The 21,228-nt window shown below is 38.0% G+C and overlaps 1 protein-coding gene and 1 long non-coding RNA gene across 8 annotated transcripts in view; one reads left to right on the forward strand and one right to left on the reverse strand.

The window, feature by feature from the left end:
• Positions 1-19,860, forward strand: part of HEATR5A (HEAT repeat containing 5A) — a 97,830-nt gene extending 77,970 nt beyond the window's left edge. For 6 of the 7 annotated variants that reach the window (XM_040257161.1, XM_040257168.1, XM_040257162.1 and 3 more), the window contains 10 exons: positions 194-373; positions 3,152-3,374; positions 5,530-5,778; positions 6,834-6,961; positions 8,429-8,576; positions 9,435-9,707; positions 11,444-11,668; positions 16,473-16,627; positions 17,741-17,954; positions 18,361-19,860. In XM_040257161.1, the coding sequence (XP_040113095.1) occupies positions 194-373; positions 3,152-3,374; positions 5,530-5,778; positions 6,834-6,961; positions 8,429-8,576; positions 9,435-9,707; positions 11,444-11,668; positions 16,473-16,627; positions 17,741-17,954; positions 18,361-18,668 (2,103 nt within the window). In that variant the 3' untranslated portion in view covers positions 18,669-19,860. The remainder of the gene's footprint in view (positions 1-193; positions 374-3,151; positions 3,375-5,529; positions 5,779-6,833; positions 6,962-8,428; positions 8,577-9,434; positions 9,708-11,443; positions 11,669-16,472; positions 16,628-17,740; positions 17,955-18,360) is intronic. The other variant, XM_040257165.1, reaches the window with a different exon arrangement.
• The window catches only part of LOC120875402, an 82,937-nt gene that overhangs the window by 2,455 nt on the left and 59,254 nt on the right, over positions 1-21,228 (reverse strand). Inside the window, exon 5 of the long non-coding RNA XR_005723950.1 lies at positions 8,413-9,373. This is a non-coding gene — a long non-coding RNA (uncharacterized LOC120875402). The remainder of the gene's footprint in view (positions 1-8,412; positions 9,374-21,228) is intronic.

Consider the following 21,228-nt stretch of genomic DNA (forward strand, 5'->3'; position numbering starts at 1 on the left):
CCCTGAGCACCCTGTCTCATTCTCTATTGAAATGCTGGCTTTGACTATCATTATCAGCAGCATCCCATTGGGTTTCTTGATAGCAAGATGATTTAAGTGACCAGATTCCTGAGATATGAGTGACCTCTGCTGAACTCCCAGAGGGGGTGTTTATAGTTTTTAAATATAATCTTTGATTTTCTTAAAAAACTAGGTTTGCAGTGCCTGGATAGCAAGTGGAGTTGTAAGTGACCTTAACGACATCCGAAGAGTTCATCAGCTGCTTGTTGCATCGTTAACAAAAATTCAGGTTGGAAAAGAAGCTCTTAGTCACTTATATAATGAAAGTGCTTCTACCATGGAGATCTTAGCTGTGCTAAAAGCCTGGGCAGAGGTTAGTACGTCTCCATTTATGACTGGAATTTTGGAAGTTGTTAATAAACATCTTAGGCCATAAACTGAAATTAGCTATTTAAAACACAAGTAAGTCTGTGTTTAAGGTTAACAGAAGACTTTCAACATGAGATATATTTATATGCTAATTGATATTTTGGCCAAGGATTCTAAAGTACCCTCCTGTTGTCTTATCTGCTGTTTTAAGCAGGGGGAATCATAAGAGACTTTATCATAGCCAATGGAAATCAACTTTTATTGAAGCCTGAATTATTGGAAATGTGGGTTTGCTCATATATTCTATCAACTATAACACATGCTTTAATATTTCTTAGAGCTCTTTCTTTCTTAAAATGACTTTTGAATATTAAGTAAGTCATTTATTTCCTAAGGTTAAAAAAAATCTTAGAGGGAAGTACTTATTTGTTCTTTATTTACTTTTCTAATCAGGAAGAATGCCATATAATTTTTTAAATTTATGATAGAAACATTTACATATATACAGAAGTAAATAGAATACTGTAATGAACTCATATAAACCCATTATCTAGCTTCAACAGTTATCAGATTTGGCCAGTCTTGGTTCATGTATCAGCTTCCCTGGTGGCTCAGATGGTAAAGCGTCTGCCTGCAATGTGGGAGACCCGGGTTTGATTCCTGGGTCAGGAAGATCCCCTGGAGAAGGAAATGGCAATCCACTCCAGCACTCTTGCCTGGAAAATCCCATGGATGGAGGAGCCTGAATAGGCTACAGTCTATGGGGTCGCAAAGAGTCGGACATGAAGTTAGAAATATATATAGTCTCAGATTGCAACTGAGTGTTGCAGCCAATATGTGAGAAAGGGTTTTCTTCAGTAGGGCTAATTAAAACCAGAAGATTGTTGAGTTTCTTTTTTTGTCATTATTTAGTACTGACAAATTTCAGTTAGAAAGTAGTTCTGCCTAGACTTGTTGGATTTAATGATATTTAACAATCAACTGTAAATGGTTTAAACATATGCTTTTAGTAGAGCAAACAGATATTCTGTAATTTCTGTAACTTATTTTATAAATTTACTGTTTTATAATGTTTTTTATAATCATTTGAATCTTTCTACTCTTGCTTAAGCCATTACTTTTTCCTATTCTCTCCTTAGTGGAGATAATGACTAGCCAACAAGCTCCATGTAATTGAGGTCCATAATTATTTGAAATCCTTCAGTTCAGTTCAGTTCAGTTCAGTTCAGTTCAGTTCAGTTGCTCAGTCATGTCTGTCTCTTTGCGACCCCATGAATCACAGCACGCTGGGCCTCCCTGTCCATCACCAGCTCCCAGAGTTCACTCAGACTCACGTCCATCGAGTCAGTGATGCCGTCCGGCCATCTCATCCTCTGTCGTCCCCTTCTCCTCCTGCCCCCAATCCCTCCCAGCATCAGAGTCTTTTCCAATGAGTCATCAACTCTTCACATCAGGTGGCCAAAGTACTGGAGTTTCAGCTTTAGCATCATTCCTTCCAAAGAACACCCAGGGCTGATCTCCTTCAGAATGGACTGGTTGGATCTCCTTGCAGTCCAAGGGACTCTCAAGAGTCTTCTCCAACACCATAGTTCAAAAGCATAAATTCTTCGGCGCTCAGCCCTCTTCATGGTCCAACTCTCACATCCATACATGATCACTGGAAAAACCATAGCCTTGACTAGATGGACCTTAGTTGGCAAAGTAATATCTCTGCTTTTGAATATGCTATCTAGGTTGGTCATAACTTTTCTTCCAAGGAGTAAGTGTCTTTTAATTTCATGGCTGCAGTCACCATCTGCAGTGATTTTGGAGCCCCTCAAAATAGTCTGACACTGTTTCCACTGTTTCCCCATGAAGTGATGGGACCTGATGCCGTGATCTTCGTTTTCTGAATGTTGAGCTTTAAGCCAACTTTTTCACTCTCCTCTTTCACTTTCATCAAGAGGCTTTTGAGTTCCTCTTCACTTTCTGCCATAAGGGTGGTGTCATCTGCATGTCTGAGGTTATTGATATTTCTCCCGGCAATCTTGATTCCAGCTTGTGTTTCTTCCAGTCCAGCGTTTCTCGTGATGTACTCTGCTTATAAGTTAAATCCTTAGAGCCAGATAAATTGGGATTTAAAATTTGGATGCATATTTCATGTATCCCTCCAGGATGTTTGGGATAGTATCATAAAATCTGTAATCAAACAGTTTATAATATATCTGTGAAAATGTTTGAACAGTCACACTGTATAAATAGCCTCACATAAATTTTTTTGTGTTTTGTCACCAGATTGTTGCCCACAAAATTACATTTTACAGAGCCTTTGGATTTCGGAGCTATGGATAAAGAGATAGTACATGTAGTCCTTGTCTATAGTCTATATAGGTAAATGTTTTGTAAGTCATTTAGTGGTAACATTGAAAGAAAATATTCAGTATTTCAGCTTATTTGATTTCAGAGATGGCTGCCTGTAGCCATCTATTGAAATGGATTACAAGGCCATAGCCAGGCTTAGTGAAAAAGGGTGCCAGGATCATTTAGTTACAGCTGTCATGGTTGTAAACTGCAGTGTGGCAGCGTACTTGTCAAGTGTTTATTATCCCTAACATATCTCGGTGAACATGATGCTTTTGGATCTTTTTACCCCAGTTTTGTATGTGGTTGCACATGTGTACCTTCTTGGTATCATGTGCATTCCAAGTTCAGGAGGCAGGTTCAAGGTAAGTCTGCAAGATAAAAATATTGTAGCACCTGTGGGTCTAAGATTTTCCTATTTATAAAGTAACCTTTATAACAGGTCTACATAATTGCTGTAGAAAGGCATAAAAACCACAGGCAATCTTTGAAGACTCCTGCCTGTTCAGAAGAGGGCATTGGAAACGGGTCGATTTCACCAGACGGGCTGCTTGAGTTAGTCCATGCAGACCTCGGCACATTGAGTAGGCTCTGGCTGGCTGCACTTCAGGATTTTGCTCTCCTAACTTTGCCTTCAGAATTTGCCTCTCAGCTTCCTGTTGAAGGTAAGGGGGTGAAATATTTACTGTAATTCCTAGAATGACAGTCAATAACATGCATTTTCAAAATTTCTCCACTAGTAGGTAATGTTTATTTGAAACATTTTTTCAAGAATAATTTTCATTCATAGAATAGTCATGGGAGAGTTGCTTCAGGGTAGAGACCCTGCAGTTGACTTGTTCAGCCATGAGGCACGCTCTTCTTAACTCACAAGATAACGGCCAAATCGTTCTCCAGCGTGATTACAGCAGTGTATGTGATCAACAACATGCCTGTTTATCTACATCTTCCCTCCATTATATGTTACTATACTTAATTGTTTTTCCCAGTGTGATGAGTTTAAAGAATTTCATTGGTTTATTTCGTTGATTGAAAGTCTTTTTTCATCAGTTTATGGGCTGTTTAAGTTTCTTTTTCCATAAATCACCCAGTCATCATCTTTGCCCATTTTCTACTTCATATTTGTCATTTTCTTACTGACTTGTTAATCCTTACATATGTTTAATACTCTTCCTTTGTGGTTCCATATCTGGAAGGTATCCTTTCTTAGCCTGTGGCTTTTCTCTTTTACCTTTTTAAAATTAATATAATCAGTTTTTTATGGTTTATGTTTCCTCTGTAATGCCTGATACTTTTTTTAAATTAAGACCACAAAGATATATAAGCTTTACACTTCTGCTTTTTACATTTTAGATTTTAGTCCTGCTGGAATTTACTTTTTGTGTGTAGAATGAAGATGGGGTCTAATTTTATTTGTTTTTATTGGAGTATAGTTGCTTTATAGCATTGTGTTTGTTTCTGCTGTATAGCACAGTGAATCAGTTTACATATACATATATCCACTCTTTTTTATACATGTATTCCCCCAAGGGAATCTAATTTTATACTCAGTTATTAATAACACCTTTTGTGGATTGGATATTTGGCAGCTGCTTTTAATCTTCATGTTATTCCAAAACAGCTATTATTTTTTTCACTCCTTGCTATGAATTTTAGGGCCAGCCTGTCAAGTTCTATTAGAGTTTTAATTGGAATTACACACAAAGATACGCAGAGTATTTATTGGACTTTGTACCTTTTAATAGCATTAAAAATGGAAATAGGTTGATTTACTGAAAAAATTTATCAACAAAAATGAATGACACATGAATCAACATATGTAAATCTCTAAAACATAATGTTCGGGGGAAAGCAAGTTTGAAAAGGATACACACAATATGAGGCCTTTTAAGTAAACTGACACTAAATAACAGCATCTATTATTTATGAATACAAACATCTAGTGTGAAAGTTTTAAGACCTGAGACTGATTCTCAGTGACTTGAGGAAAGTGGTTATAGAACGAGGGCAAGAATTAGTGGTATATAAAGTTTTAGTGGTTTTGTTTGTTTTTTAAGAAAGAGATTTAAGAATGGCAAAATGTTAATCTTAGAGGTAGGTGAGTATCAGTGTTTGTTTTATACGTGCATATACATACTCTGGGCTCCCAGGTGGCTATGTGGTAAAGAATCCCCCTGCCAATGCAGGAGACAAGGGTTTGATCCCTGGGTCAGGAAGATCCCTTGGAGGAGGAGATGGCAACCCACTCCAGTATTCTTACCTGGAGAATTCCATGGACAGAGGAGCCTGGTGGGCTACAGTCCACAGGGGTCACAAAGAGTCAGACACAACTGAGTGACTGAGCATGCACGCACACATACCGTGGTTTCTCTTCAGATTGTATGAACCTTTTGCATTCTAAACACACAGACACATCATATATTTGTTTAAAAATATTTTATGATTAAAGAGTTAGCCTACAAATTTCTTATGAAGTTCTAAGGATACTTTAGCACTGTGACCAACAGTTGTATGCTCAGGAGAAATAAAGTCTGATAATAAAATATTGATAATATAGCAGCATGGGTGATCCATCTCTAAAAACATTATTAAGTAAAAACTCAGTCACAAACAGTTGCATACTGTGTATTTTTCCATTTCTATGAAGTCCAAAAATGGGAAAAATTAATCTGGTGATAAAAGTCAACAAGCAGTTGCCTTGAAGTGTAGGGTACAGGCTGGAAATGGTATCTCTCTTGTAACAGATAAAAGGGAAAGTGGAGTGTGAACATATCTCTTCATTTATTCCTCCTGAAACTGTTTGCTTTCCCTTTTTTGTAGGTGGTGCTTTCTACACAGCAGAGACTAGTGAAAATGCAAAACTGCATTATTACAACTCCTGGGCGCTTATCTTGCATGCCACAGCACTGTGGCTTACAAGCACAGGCTTTGTCGTTGCTGACCCAGATGAGGGAGCTCCTAATCTCTCAAGGCCTGTGACACCAACTTCCATGTGCCAGGGCTCATCCTCTGGACCTACAGTAAAGTCCCCTGAGGATGTCTACACTGAGAGATTCCATCTTATTTTAGGTCAGTAAAACACTTTTTACCTGCTGCCAACCATACGGAGTTTTTCTTGGATTGTGCTTTCTTACCTGTCAGCTCTTGTGGCTGTTAACTTCATTCTTTATTAGGCAATAACAGTATACTGAGTCATCTACCCCTCCCTCCCCATTCTCAAGAATTACAAGGTTCAAGAAGGTATATTCACAGGTCCAGAACTGCATCAATATTTAAGGTCAAAGATAAATGAGATTTTTAAATTTATGAAGTTTAACCATTTTTTGGCTTTCTTCGAACTTCATTTTTAAAATGAGGTATCTTTCTAGATACAGTGAGTTTCTAGATTAAATGTTTTCCACACTTATCTTGTTCTGAGGAAGCAACTTGTTAGATTACCTATAAATAAGTTACTAACTGAAATGTGAGGTTTATAAAGGTCAGTAATTAACTAATAAGGTTTCTGGTTCATAGAGCTGCTGTTGTTGCTTCTGAAGCCAAACATGATCAGATTTGCTATATCCTTGGGTATATTAAAATTTTGTCTCTGTTTGCCTTGAGAGCTTTTCAAAAAACAAAGTTTTATGTCATAAAGACTGGCAGGGCATAAGCTGTGCAGTTTAATTACCTTAGCTCAAATTCTTGGTGTGCCTCATTGTAACACTTAGCAAACTATTTAAGCTTTATGTGCTCAAAAGGAGTGGTAATAATAGTACCTATTTCCTGAGATACTGTGAGAGTGAAATGATATAGTTAAAGTACAATGCCTGATACATGGTAATCACTCAATAAATTCTAGTCAGAATAAAATTATGAAACTCTACATGTTCTGGCACAGTTTTATTATAATTTTTGCAGTAGTGCACAAGCCTAGTTGAGATGATTATTTGTGTACATGTTGATAAAAACAAAAACTGTTTAAGAGATTGCCTTACCACTTAATTGTTTACTCTTAAATTCATGGTGATTTATTTGCACTGCTTCTTTGCTAAGGTTATTTGTATATCTTATCAAAATAGAAAATTCTTTAACATCAGAAACCAAGACTCTAAAGAAGCCCTGTTCTCTTTCTCTACTTTCTATAGGAATCAGTGTGAAGTTTCTATGTTCCTTACGTTCAGATGCAACCATGGAAAGCATTACTGCCTGTTTACACGCGTTACAGGCCCTTCTCGATGTTCCTTGGCCAAGATCTAAAATTGGCAGTGATCAGGTGATTTCTTGTTGCTTGTCAGGCTTCTGTAGATTCCAAGGCACAGCGACAGAAGTGTGTTCGGGTTACTATAGTGAGCAGCGGGTGAACACGGAGAAGTAAAAAGGCAACTGACACACTGCGTAGCCGAGCTCCAAACCTACGCGCGGCCCCGCCGGTCTGCCGCTTTCTGTCCGTGCTCCTGCCGCCAGCACACTCTGCCGCAGCTCTTCCGGCGCACTTTCTGCAGTGCCGGGAGGGTCCTGTCTTGTGCTGTGCTTGCCTCTTGCCGCTGCGCTGCACTCTGCCCACCCTGTGCCTCTGTGCCTTGCGCCCCACTGCCCCGGGAGAGGGTCCTCTTGCTTCCTGCTGTTCGCCGTCAGCTGTGTAGTGCTCCTCTCGGCTCATTGCTCCACAAGGTCTTTTTAAGAGACAACCGGCTAGCCGGCAGGTGGAGTCAGACACTGATACCAGATCCAGTGGGGACCGTGATTGGAAGGATCGGTGCACAATGGACAGCACTTCCTTTAACTGCCTTCCCAAGAGCAGCAGTGCATTGGGCAGGCACCCTTAGCATCATGTATTACCATATGCGTGAATACTCATTCGCTAAGTTGTGTCTGGCTCTTTGTGACCCCAAGGATTGTAGCCCACCACAGTCCCCTGTTCATGGGATTTCCCAGGCAAGAATGCTGGAGTGGGTTGCCATTTCCTTCTCCAGGGGATCTTCCTGGCCCAGGGACTGAACCTGAGACTCCTGTACTGGCAGGCAGGTTCTTGACCACTGAGCCCCCAGGGGAGCCGGTATTACCAGTATATTGAATTGTATATTAAATTGACTTTTGGATGTTAAGAAAAATAAATGGTATAATTTCCTCTCTGTATAGACTGATATTTATTACCACTATCATTTATTAGGTTTAAAATATGAATCAGGCTTCTGCCTGACTTGAATTGCACATGGATAAGGTTTATTTAAACTTTTTGTGCTTGTTAATTCTGTATGTTTAAAATAAGTATTATAATGACTATTTTGCACTTATTTTCGAAGATGAAAGAAAGCCACCAGAGTGACCAATAGAACAGGGGGAAAGTTAAGTAGTATTCTTCTAGTGTATTTTCTTTTGAGTGATATTCATTCTATGCTTAATAACTTACACACTGTTAATGTCATTTTTGCCACCATTTGTAAGTTTAGAAAACTTTAATATATTTCTGGGAACCTTTTATCTCGAATCTGGCAGTCCTTGTATACTTGGAGCCATGTTTTTTAATCTTGTTTTAGAAATTTCCTTGTTTGTTATCTCAGTTTAGGACCTGTGTGAAAATCATCTTTTGTCATAGTGCCATCTCCTACAAGATTGGACAGAAATCCACCTGGAGATGGTTTAAAGTGGAGCAGGTGTTACTTAACTATATTGCCCTAACACTTTATGATTTTTTCAAGTATATAATTTTCAAAATGGTCTCACCTGTTTTCGGTCATAGGACTTGGGTATTGAGTTGTTGAATGTACTACATCGAGTAATTTTGACTCGAGAATCACCTTCCATTCAACTGGCTTCTCTTGAAGTGGTCAGGCAGATTATCTGTGCGGCTCAGGAACATGTGAAGGAGAAAAGACGAAGTGCAGAAGGTGAATATTAAACCACAGTACCAAATTAATCATATAGCATCATTACCTTTTTTTAAAAAAAAAAAAAGCTTTTTAAAGTATTGCTTATGTGTCTATGTCTTCCTGAGAGTCTGCTGTGTATAGTACAAATGAAACCTCTCTAGGTATGGCTTTAAAGTCTCTCAGTCGTCTCTACGTGTTACCTTGGGTATTGTCAGTAGCTAAAGTATTTTTCCTTGGGAAAATTAGAATTTTAACAGCCCTGGAGGGGAAAAAAAAAAGTCCCTTATATGGATTGAGTACTTAAAAGTGTTTACCAGTGTACAGGGAAAGAATGACTGACAATTTTTTTTACTGACTTAGTTTTATAAAGTGATTAAATTGCTCATTTATAAGTCTGATTTGGTATCGGTGAGTATATCATTTAAGATTACGTTTGACTACATATATCAAAACCTAGAACGACAGTAGATTTAAAACACAAGGACTTATTCTCTCATCTACAAGAACTCCAGAGGTTGGCAGTCCTGGGCTGAGATGGCAGTTTCATAAAGACATCAGAGACCTCAGTCCGTATCTTTCTGCCCAGCCACTGCTTACAGTGCTAAAGTCAGTGCTGGAGCTCTAGCTTTCAGGTTCACATCTTAACTGCAGTTAACCAGTTAACCAGACAATATTGCAAGGCTGAGAAGGTCCCCGAGGATTTCTTTTGACCCACTACAATAAGAAGTCCAAATAAAGACAACTCCTTTTACCTCCATAACAGCATTCTCTTTCATTCTTTAAGACCCAAGGCTTGATTCATTAAAATGTGTTACCTACAACAGAAGTGAAGCAGACGTGAAGTATTTATTCAGCGCTGTTCTTTTTGTTTTCCAGTCGATGATGGGGCTGCTGAAAAGGAAACCTTGCCAGAATTTGGAGAGGGAAAGGACACAGGAGGACTTGTGCCTGGGAAGTCTTTGGTCTTTGCAACACTGGAGTTGTGTGTGTGCATTCTAGTTAGGCAGCTCCCAGGGCTAAATCCTAAATTGACAGGTAGCCCAGGAGTGAAAGCAACAAAGCCACAGATGCTGTCAGAAGATGGAAGTAGGTTGGTTTCAGCCGCGTTAGTTATCCTCTCTGAACTTCCTGCTGTGTGCTCTCCTGAAGGTATGTTGTGGTATGTGATGGCTTTACTTGACCCGAAAGGAGAGAGATGGTTTTAATAGATAATGGAGATAAATGGTTGCTAATCTTTTTTTCATTAAACAAATGGTGACCCAAAGATTTGGGTATTGTCTTTAATCCTTTACGATTAATGACATAGTAATTTATTGTACTAAAAGGATGAAAGTAAATATAGGGACAGCATGTACTCTAGAAAAATAATGCTCTTCAATGGTGGTTTTTTTTTTTTTAGAAATATTTTATACCAGTTGATGGCAATTACTCTCTCTGGGGCGTCTTTTGGTATACAGTATCTAATAGACTTTCCCTGCCTCAGTTTTGATAGAAGCTTCTCATCATATCCAGTTCTGTTTGGAATCAAGTCCATACTTTTAATATAGTGTCTAAGGCTCTCCATAGGGCTCTGCTGAGTACAGCTGCCTCCTGATACCTTCTGTGTGAACCATAAACCTAGGAGGTTCCATGCTTAGCCCTGTTCTGTGCTATTGCCAGTGGTGTTACTTGATCTGAAATGACACCACCCCGTCTCTTCCTTTTTAAAAGTCTGCCTTCCTTTGAAATTCAACTCCAGACCTACTTCATCTGTGAAGGCTTCCCTAAAAACTCTCATACTGAGTTTTGTTTTTCTGTGTGTGTGTGTATGTGTGTGTACAGCTTCCATATGTATATACATAGGTTTTTTTGTTATATATAGAGGCATTATATATAATTATTATTATATAGAGAAGATATATATATATATATATATACACACAGACATATGTCTTACTTCCAGCAAAATGTTTACCCTCTGGTACCCTAGCACATAATAAGGACTCAGTACTTAATAGATACTTAATTGGTAAGCATATTTCTGCTTAAATGTGACTTGACAGACTTATATGCAGACAGCATATAAGTCTTAACATAAGTCTCATATATTATAAGCTTAATATAACTTCAAGCTTCAGTTTGGCTGAAAACCTTGTATTCCTTATTCTCACACCTGCCTTATACCAAGAATGCAGAAAAAGTGACTAGCAAAGGATTAACGGCAAAAATACACTACATGAGCTTTGTGGATAGCCCCTGGGAAAACTTAATTGACCGTTTTAACTTTAGTCTCTTCCCTTTCCTTTTAAACAAAGCGACTTTTTAACTACTTAGTAGCCATGGAAACTTTAATTTTTTGTACTAACTCACTGCAAGTTGCAAGGCTTAATATAAAATAAATCCCCCAAATGCATAGTGGTAGTGAATGTACTTAATGCCACTGAGCTGTACACTTAGAAATGGTCAAAGTGGGATTTCCCTGGTGGTCCAGTGGCTAAGACTCCATGCTCCCAATGTAGGTGGCCTGGGCTCGATTCAGGGAACTAGATCCCACATGCCACAACTAACACCCAGCACAGCCAAATTAAAAAAAAAAAAAAAAAGGTTAAAGTGGTAAATTATTGTTAAAAATATTTTACCACACTAAAAAGAAATTCAGTGTTTGTCAACTACCAAATAAAATCAGACAGCACAAGATAATGATACTGTGATATCATTTAAACATCTCCAATTAGAACCGAAATTTTATCCAACCTTTAAAATCTTAAGGTTATTAAAATTGTTATAATCATTAATGAAAAATAATCTTAAAAGCTAGAAATCTTTGACATAACCTTACTCATTTGGTAATTTCTTTTGAGGAACTACATATAGACTGAAATAGTGTTTTTCAAAATGTCTTACAGGAAGCATCTCTATCCTCCCTACTCTACTGTACCTCACAACTGGAGTCCTCAGGGAAACTGCCGTGAAGCTCCCTGGGGGCCAGCTGTCCTCCACGGCTGCAGCTTCCCTGCAGGCTCTGAAAGGGATATTGTCTTCTCCCATGGCCCGAGCAGAAAAGAGCCGTACTGCTTGGACGGACCTTCTCCGTAGCGCTTTAACTACGGTCCTTGACTGTTGGGATCCAGGTAAGTCAGGCTCTTTGGAAGCAGTGGTGCAGTTTGTTTTAAAAAGCAAGACAGACAGTTTTTTGAGAATAAGCTGTTTACTTAATCGTGTCTGGCAGTCTCATCTAGAGGAGACCGTGTTCACTACATATTTAGAGGGTATCTGTCATAGGTAGCAGATATCTGTGGTCTCATTTTAGTATCTTTAATGTTAATGCAAAAAAATGGCTAGAAGCCTGTGTGTTGACAGTGAGAGACCTTCAAATGTAATAATATGTTAATTTTAAAATAAGGTGTCATCCATGTCAGAATTTTTTAATACACACAGTGTAGTGAAAACTGGATAAGATATACATTATAATTCAAGACTAATCTGGTCTGTACCCTCACTCCAGCACCAGTGCTCAGTGACTAGACAAGCGATCTGATTCTCTGAGCCTTAGTTTTCTCATTAACAAAATAGGGAGATTGTGTTACAGGAAACTGTTAGATCAGTGACATATATGAAAATTATTTCACTTTTTACCTGGCGTATATCAGTAAATGATAGCCAGTATTATGTTCAGTATCTGTTCAAATTAGTTTTTCTCTGTTATTGTTATATAGGCTTTATTTTCAACATTGTCATTGTGATTGTAAAAAGTGTTTACACATATTATAATTAACCCTGCCTTTTTTGTTCTGTTTATCAGTGTCACAGTTCACCATATTCTGTTTCATATGGTAAAAAGATTTCAGTTGAATGTAGCAATTTATTGACCACACACTTTGTGCCCAGAGTTGGGAGTCTAGGGAAGTCTAGTACCTACAAATTGCCGTTGGGTGTGATTAATACCATAGAAGCTCCTGAAGGCAACAGTAGTATCTTACTTACCACTGCATTTCTAGTATAATGAAATAGAGACAACTGGCAAAAAATTAGAATGGTTGTGTTTGAGTGAACCAGGCAGTGTCACAGTAGGGTTCTGCGGAAGCGCATGCTGAGATGCAGTTTGGTGAGCGAGTATCTTTGAAGGCAGTGGGGAAAGCAGTGGTAGGCAAAAGAAGTCATACTGCAGTAAGAGTGTCCAGCAGAACTCAGCACACCTGCGGGGTCCTCTGAATACTGCCCATCAGTGCCTTTCAAAGGACAACAGTGTCTGCACTCCAGCTCAGATGTGGCTGCCCCCAGAAGACTGATGTCAGTCAAGGCAGCTCTGGGGCTGAGGTCAACCTGAGGGAGTTGACCACGCTCCTCACAGCTGGGCAGGACCTCCCACTGTGGAGGGGAGCTCAGTGGTTCCCCTCTGTAACTACCAGAAGAGATTTCTCAAAAGAGTTTCTTAAAGGATAAGAAAGTATTCTCCGTTCTCCACACAGGCATCACAGAAATGTATTCTCACACATTTTGATTCAAGACCAGGAAACTTATAGTATGGTATATTTGGGGACAGCAATAGTGCAATGAGTGAATGTGGGTTTGAGGGGAAAGAGTAAGAAGGTAGTGAACAGTAATGAGTAAAGAGATGAAGTTGGATGGTACATGGGGTCAGATGATGAAAGGTTTGGCATGATTGGTGATTTGGACTGCCTTTAATAGGCACGTTTGTTCTTAAAATGGGATCAAAGTGATAGGGTTTGCATTTCTAAAGACTCACCTGGCAGTAACATAGAGAAGAAAGCAAGACTGTTGGAGAAAAGATTGTAGCAGTAAGGATAACGAGGGATGGGATAATGAAAACTAAAATGTTAAGCAAGTATTAAGAAAACTTCCTGGTAGTTTGGTATAGGAGTTGAAAGGGTAAGGTGATTTGAGCATTCATGGTGCTCTTAACAGAAATACCAAAGGAAGGGTTTTCAGGGGAAGATAGTGAATTGATTTTGAAATGCCTACAGGATAATCAAGTAGAACAAACTATGAAGCAGTCAGGGATTCAAGAAAGGCTGGCTAGAGATGGTTTTAGACTGCATGTGTTCAGGAGTTGTCAGTGCCACCTATGGGATGGGTGAAATCTCCTAACTTGGGTTTATGCAACAAGATGGCAGGAGATTCTGAATATAATGCAGTAACAGAAGCCAAAGAAAAGAGTTTTAATGACTAGAGACTGGGCAGCAGTGTAAATTACACTCTGGAGATCATGCTTTACAATGTTTAGGCACAAAAGAGCAGTAAGGAGGGGAAGGATCAAGCTCAGGCTTCTCCTGACTGCAAGACAAGAAAGCGAAGGAAGATACAGGGTCAAGGAAGTTGTTGTTGTTTTTTTTTCCAGATGAGGGTCTAGCGTGAGTTCCTGCTAGTGGGGAGAAAAGGTGGAGATAGTGTTGCAGTTGGAACTGTTAGGGAAGAAAGTGGCATCCCTTTTCTAGGCAGAAGGGGAAAAAAAAATTCACAGCGCATTTAGAAGGATGAATCTCTGCCAATAGGAAGACAAGGAGGTAAGGATGGAAAGCAATAAGTGTAGGTTGTTAGGCTGAGTTATGATGAGCTTGCCTCTTTCATCTCACGCACAGGCACACAGATGGTTTTCTGTCGTCTATCGGGGAATGAGGTTAGGACATGAAGGATTTGGACTCACTAGTGAGAAGAAATAAGGAAGGGGCTGATCGTGCTAGGGAAACATTTACAACATAACAGATTGCTCCAAAACTTAGTGGCTTCAAAGAACAAACATTTGGGGTGGGAGGTGGGAGGGGGGTTCAGGATTGGGAACTCATGTACACCCGTGGCAGATTCATGTCAAGGTATGGCAAAACCAGTACAGTATTGTAAAGTAAAATAAAGTAAAAATAAAAATTAAAAAAAAAAAAAAAAAGAAACAAACATTTGTTATCTGACAGTGTTAGAGGGTTAGGAATTGGGGAGTAGGGTAGCTGGGTGGTTCTGTCTCAGGGTGTCTCATGAAGTTACTGTTAAGATGATGGCCAGGGTCACAGCCAAAAACCCATTTCTGGCTCGTGGCTGTTGGTAAGAGGCTTCAGTCTCTCACTGGCTGTTAGCAAGAGGCCTCAATTCCTTACCACATAGAGCTAATGTTAAGGGAAACTTGCCTCTTATTGTAGGTAAAAGAGAATTAAGAGGAACATTGGGCTTCCCTGGTAGCTCAGCTAGTAAGAATCTGCCTGCAATACATGAGACCTCACTTCTATTCCTGTATCGGGAAGATCCCCTGGAGAAGGGATAGGCTACCCACTCCAGTATTCTTGGGCTTCCCTGGTGGCTCAGATGGTAAAGAATCCGCCTGCAATGTGGAAGACCTGGGTTCAGTCCTTGAGTTGGGAAAATCCCCTGGAGAAGTGCGTGGCAACCCACTCCAATATTCTTGCCTGGAGAATCCCATGGACAGAAGAGCCTGGCGGGCTACCCTCCATGGGGTCACAGAGTTGGACATGACTGAGAGACTAAGCACATAAGGGAATGGGGCATGAGTGGCAGAATAAGGAAATTTTAGAAGAAAGAGCAAGAGGAACCCAGGAGAGCATTATTTACGAAGAATAAAAAGAGATTTTTATACTACATAGACTAGCTCTTGTAGTTTCAAGTCATTGTAAATGACTAAAAATAACTTGGCTGTATGGGAAACACTGTGGCACTGTAAATACCAGTATATTCTCTGGAATCAAACTCAACACTTCACTAATAACTGATTTTGGCAAATTACTTAATTTCTGTTCCTCAGCTTCTTGTCCATAAAATGGGGGAAATGAGGAATACCTTCCTCATGATGTTACTGTGAGGATTAAATATAAAGTGCTTATAGTAATGCTTTCATAATTTTAAATGTTGGCCTTGCACCTATTTTACCTTAAAATTATCTAGATTATTCTTATAAATATATCTCCTTCCCATCTATAATATTTTGCCTTCATTGCTGCCATGTCACAAGTGTCAATTCAAGTATTTCCTCAAACCTTCCTCTGACTGCCCAGTGTAGCAACTCCTGGTTGCCACAGACCTTGTGACTAGTTGAAATTAAATCCTTTATTTACTTCCTGGCATATAGTACATCTTCTCTGTAAATTGTATTCCTAGGGCCAAAAAGAATGCTGGCACATAAAAAGTTTCTTCAGTATTTGATGAGTGAATGTTACCAAAGAGTATGTATATCTAATTTCTTCCTAAGTAGCGATCCATTCTTACACAATTTAATGAATTTGCCACGCCTTTTCAAATAACATTGATTTTCCACAGTAGGTTTATTATTTAATGAGAGTATGACTTTGGAAAATGAAGGTAAATTACATCTGGTAGAAAACTGTGACACACACAGATTTTCACATTTTTCTGTACTCTTAAGAAATAGGATATATAACAAAATGCCAAGTTATTTTCATTTGACACATATATTATCAAAATATGAATACTTTAAACTTAGCAAAGAAAAGACAATTGTCCAAGCACCTATTTCTCCCCAATAAAAATAATAATAGTTAATTTATTTTGAGCATTTATGTACAACATACTATTCTGAATGCCAAATGAGAATTAACTCATTTAATTTATAAACTTAAATACTATTACTCTCATTTTCCAGATGAGAAAACTGAAGACAGGGTTAAATATCCAAGGTCACACAACTAATAAATGCATATATCTAGGAAATGTATATATGTATTTACTGATCTCTTTATAATTACTTTGGTAATTCTTGACTCTAGAATTACTTAAAATGTGCATTTTGAAGCTATATCATTTGCCAGGATTCTTAGTAAGTCACTATTTATTGTCTGTAACCCATTGGTGCCCAAAAGAAATTGTTACTACCAAACTGGAGAAAGTTTCACAGATATATAAGACAGTAAATATGACAGTATCAGGATCTGTTTTTCATAGATTACTTCTCCTTAGTAGATGGAACACACCAAGAACTTGATGAAGTCAGTCTGCTTACCGCTGTCACAGTATTTATTTTGTCTACAAGTCCAGAAGTAACTACGATCCCATGCCTTCAGAAGCGCTGTATTGAGAAATTTAAGGCCACTCTTGAGATAAAAGATCCTATGGTAAGTGTCCTTAGAAGACAGATGTTTATAATAGGAATACGTTTAGGCTTTTAAAAACTTTTCTTTGTGATTTTGTTGGTTCCAACAAAAAGTACCAGACTAAAGTTTCTATTTTTAGGTTTGGATTAATTCATATTCTTAGGTTAAAGTCAAATAATAATGGTCTTGTTTTTTGGCCCTGAGGATAGAATGTAGTTAGTTAGAGAAAGATAAAGAAAAGATTAAAAATATTACCAACTAAATTTGAAAATAGGGGCATCTTAAAATTGATACGTTGCTAGAACTTCAGTGGGTTTTCTTTCAGAAGGGAAAGGAAGACTTTAGCTTATGCCTTCAGTATGTGATTGTAAAATAATGAGACCAATTTCAAAAACAGCACATACAAATTAATCCCATTCCTTTCTGATCCTTTTATTCCCTTGGTTAACTTCCTGTGTTTTTAGGTGCTACAGAATAAGTTTGTAGCACATGATTACAAATAGATAAACTCCTAAAATTTAGGAACCAGGTTTTCTCTCAGAAAAACAAAACAAAACAATCATTCAGATATCATCACAGTGAATTAAATAAGGGATTATTTGTATATCTGATGTATAGTCATCTTTTATTCTTCTGTCCTGTTTATTTCCTCTGTCCTAATAGGAGCTTTATGTAGCAGTCTCAAAGTCATGCCTCTGATATGTGGTGACGTATAATTAATACAGTCTAGACACAGTTCCCTAACACCTTCATTGCATCAAATACATGTGATTCTTCATCTAAAACGTTTTCCAAAATCTCCAAAATGTTTTTCAAAGTTTTTTTTCTAATATATATATTACAGAGAGACACATAAAGGGGGAAACTAGAAACTAGTCAAAAAAAGAAAAATTAACTACTTTATTCCCACTCCAAGCTGTCACAACCACTTTTAGCATGCAAGCTTGAATTTAGTGTTTGGACCTCCAGAATTGAAGATAAAATAGAAATAAGTTTAAGTTTGGGGGTGGGGGTGGAGGAAAATATTTTCCTTTACATTTTTAAACTTTAAAAAATTTAATTAAAACTTATATTTTAATGTAAATGTAAATTTGTATTTATGGTTTATACTTTTTTTGTCTCTTATCTGATTAGGTACAAATCAAGACCTATCAGCTCCTCCTTTCCATTTTTCAGTATCCGAATCCAGCTGTTTCCTATCCATACATTTACTCTTTAGTATCCTCTATCGTGGAAAAGTTGCAGGAAATAGACAGGAGAAAACCTGAAGACACTGCTGAGCTTCAGATCTTTCAAGAAGGCATAAAGGTCTTGGAAGCACTGGTGGCCGTGGCTGAGGAACAGCACCGTAAGTGCTAGCACTGAATGCATACGAACAGAGCCAGAACTTGAATGTTCTTTAAACTATAAAACATCCCTCTGCTGCTGCTAAGTCGCTTCAGTCGTGTCCGACTCTGTGCGACCCCACAGACGGCAGCCCACCAGGCTCCCCCGTCCCTGGGATTCTCCAGGCAACAACACTGGAGTGGGTTGCCATTTCCTTCTCCCTCTAGTCACTTAATATTGTATTTTCACACTTGGGGAGAGGCAGATGTTGATGTTAACCCCAAGTATTGATATTATTTAGTATCGGTCTGGGAGAAGAGATTGGAAGAACTGCTTCCCTTCAGGCTGGGGAAATAGGTTCCTGTCAAGTGTGCATGGAACATTTGCATCCCTGGAGCCAGCGCTTACATGGTCTGTGTCTTTTGCAGGCTCTCAGCTCGTGGCCTGTCTTCTGCCCATCCTCATCTCCTTCGTTTTGGACGAGAATGCCCTGGGATCAGCAACTTCCGTAATGAGAAATCTCCATGACTTTGCTTTGCAAAATCTCATGCAGATTGGGCCTCAGTACTCATCGGTCTTCAAAAGTGTAATGGCTTCTTCTCCAGCCTTGAAAGCCCGCCTTGAAGCTGCTATAAAGGGCAATCAAGAAACTGTCAAAGTCAAGACACCAACATCTAAACATACTAAGAACTCTGGGAAGAGTTCAAGCATCCAGTTAAAGACCAACTTCCTCTGATTTTTTTTTTTTAAACTAGTAAGCACCTTAACATAATACTTGATCATTTCCTTCACTTTGGGGGCAAAAGTGACATTTTAGACACAAGTGCACTTGAGGTCTGGCTATTTATTTTAATTTAAATAGCTTACTTTGGAAAGTCACAGCCAACTTACTTTTCATGGGGTTTTTTTTTTTTTTCTTTCATATAATAAAACCACAGAGCTCAGTCAGAATTCTTGCCAGGATAATGTCAATAAAATGCTAAAGAACTAAACTTAGAAAACCAACCACTGCTTTAAAAACAAAATTTATTTCTTCTAACAGTCCATATATATATGGTATACTTAATACATTTACAGATATAGATTTGACTCTAAATTATCTGCATTTATATTGTATCCCAATTGCTAATTTAAAACTCTGCTTTATTCAGTAATTGTATTAAACTTTCTTGGAGTTCTCAAACAATGTAAGTGACTGGAAAGCTATTTAGGAAACTTGGCTTAGAAGTATCTAATATATATATAATAGTACAAATTAATTACAGTCCTACAGTGTAACTTAAGGTTCGAGATCTATAAATATCATGACATTTTATGATCTATTGGTTTTATTTGTATTGAGTTTGGAAAATTGACATTTTAATCATTTTAAATATAACCAGAGCATTTCAGTTTCTCCCATGGATCTTCTTTTACCTCTGTTCCTAACAGTTTTCTTCATTTTCATTTGTGGCAGACATTCATACCAGTGCATTTAATATAATTCATATCTATATTTTAATTAACTATGGGTTTCTATAAATGTTAAATTTAGTATAAATTTAGATCATCAATGAATAAAAGTATGTTTTTTTAACATGAAACATATTTTAATAGAAAAATCTGATGATGAAGTCATTTTGGTTGAAAAGTATTTTTTAATTGTTGATGATCATTGACTCTCCTTCCACTTCAGTGTTATCCTGTGTGAATTAAACACTGTGTCAAAACAAAGCACTTCCCCATTAAAAATTAAAACCCGAAGTGAGAGGGGCATGTTCAGAATGGAGAGACACTAGGAGTCAAGCAAAAGCAATGTGATGTACTCTATTTTATTATGTTTGTATATAAATACACTTGTAAATTGTTCAGAATGAAAACATTTGACAAATTCTAACACTACAATCAATTTTTCTAATTTACATAAATAAAGCTAATTTTCTTTATCATTCTTGTATGTGAAATTATTTTACCCACAAAAGATGGCTGGTTAAAGAGTCCCGAAAATCATTTCTGTGGAGCAAATAATATTTTCTCTAAAACTTAGCCTATTTTCTCTGCAGAGTCCTGTTTGGGCACGTTCTCTGCAATGGTTTGCATTCTTTGTCTTCCTAATTGTCTCTATGAATTTGTATACTTACTGTTTCCTTCACCTGAATGCCTTCTCTGCCTGTTCTTTCTGGCTGACTTCCACTCCTTTTAGATCTGGTTTAAATGTCACTTTCCCTAAATAACTCCTTAAGGCTTCTTACCTTCCCCTCAGACCAAGCAACTATAACTGCTTCTTCATCTGTGTTCCTACAGTACTTTATTCTTCCATGCATTGAACATCACATTACATTTTAATATTTCCCTTTTAGACTGTACCTCCTGAAAGTGAGAAATTTTGTCTTCTATAACTGCCTGTGTGACATCAACTAGACACTTAAAAACTGTTGAACTTTTTAATGGCTGAGTAATAGTCCATTGTGTATATGTACCACAGCTTCCTTATCCATTCATCTGCTGATGGACATCTAGGTTGCTTCCATGTCCTGGCTATTATAAACAGTGCTGCAATGAACATTGGGGTACACGTGTCTCTCTCATTTGAATCAGTTCTAATGAGGTGGATGAAACTGGAGCCGATTATACAGAGTGAAGCCAGAAAGAAAAACGCCAATACAGTATACTAACACATATATATGGAATTTAGAAAGATGGTAACAATAACCCTGTATGTGAGACAGCAAAAGAGACACAGATGTATAGAACAGACTTTTGGACTCTGTGGGAGAGGGAGAGGGTGGGATGATTTGGGAGATGGCATTGAAACATGTATAATATGTAAGAAATGAATCACCAGTCTAGGTTCGATGCAGGATACAGGATGCTTGGGGCTGGTGCACTGGGATGACCCAAAGGGATGGTATGGGGAGGGAGGTGGGAAGGTGATTGAGGATTGGGAACTCATGTACACCCGTGGCGGATTCATGTTGATGTATGGCAAAACCAATACAGTATTGTAAAATAAAAGAAAACAAAAAAAAACTGTTGAACTGCATTGATACAGGATGAATTTGAACTCAGAAATGTATTCCTTAGCAAGGCAAATGCTAGACTGGGATATTCTCAGGATAAAACTTTGTTTCTTTTATATTGTTTTGTGCTTTGTTTCATTTACTGTGTTTGTAAACATTAAGGTTTCTGCTCATAATTTAGCGACCTGGCATTTTGAATTATCTGGATTAAAGGTGATATACAAATATCAGTAGTTATAAAAAAATATCATGTCCAATGTCACAGAATTAAGAACTTTGAGTTAGGCACTATTCTGT

Source organism: Oryx dammah, unplaced genomic scaffold (assembly GCF_014754425.2).
Source record: "Oryx dammah isolate SB20612 unplaced genomic scaffold, SCBI_Odam_1.1 HiC_scaffold_16, whole genome shotgun sequence".
Lineage (NCBI taxonomy): Eukaryota > Metazoa > Chordata > Mammalia > Artiodactyla > Bovidae > Oryx > Oryx dammah.